This window comes from Eurypyga helias, unplaced genomic scaffold, assembly GCF_000690775.1.
Source record: "Eurypyga helias isolate BGI_N326 unplaced genomic scaffold, ASM69077v1 scaffold22901, whole genome shotgun sequence".
Classification (NCBI taxonomy): Eukaryota; Metazoa; Chordata; class Aves; order Eurypygiformes; family Eurypygidae; genus Eurypyga; species Eurypyga helias.
This window is the reverse complement of record NW_010229515.1, coordinates 186,131-186,689: the sequence shown is the minus strand read 5'-3', so window position 1 is coordinate 186,689 and position 559 is coordinate 186,131. Positions and strand designations below refer to the sequence as shown.

The following is a 559-nucleotide window of genomic DNA, read 5'->3' as shown; positions in this document are numbered from 1 at the left end:
AGAGATATCTGCTCTCCAGGGCGTGAGGAGGTTAAATCGAGGTACGTTGTCATTAAGACAGGCACATTTATAAGCAGGCCACCTAAAAAAGCCACTGTGGAAGAATTTTTAATCTGTTTAACCCAAAATTTCGTGGGGTGCACCACCTAAAGGGAACCTACACATCTCCACAGCAAACAGAAAAACTTAAACTAATCCATACGAGCATCTGTGGTAGTTTAACTACAGACTGGGGGGCGGGCAGGAAAACTTCCCTCAGCCTCTGATTCCCACTGGTTTCTTCCCTATAGGTGTGGGGCGCAACTGGACCTGAAAAGCCACCTGAGCCCGCTCCTGGTTTTGTCCCTGAAAGCAGTTCTAGCACCCGCTGCTCCTCTTCCGTGCCCACGGGCCCCCAGAGCCATTTGGAAAAGCCTCGGGAGATTCCGAGGGCTCCCCCGCTGCACCTGCGGTACGAGTCTGTCCCGACTCACTCCTCCTACAGCTTTACCCCCCCTGTCCCACCCGTGAGAACGCTGGAGAGCAAAATCGCCGCCGCCATGCACTCGAACAACACAGA

General features: G+C 53.3%; 1 protein-coding gene across 1 annotated transcript in view; it reads left to right on the top strand.

Annotated features, from left to right (window-relative positions):
- Positions 1 to 290: 290 nt before the first annotated feature.
- The window catches only part of ARHGAP32 (Rho GTPase activating protein 32), a gene marked incomplete at its 5' end in the record, with an annotated part of 2,232 nt that continues 1,963 nt past the window's right edge, over positions 291 to 559 (top strand). The window contains one exon of the mRNA XM_010160442.1: positions 291 to 557. Coding sequence (XP_010158744.1) covers positions 291 to 557 — 267 coding nt within the window. The remainder of the gene's footprint in view (positions 558 to 559) is intronic.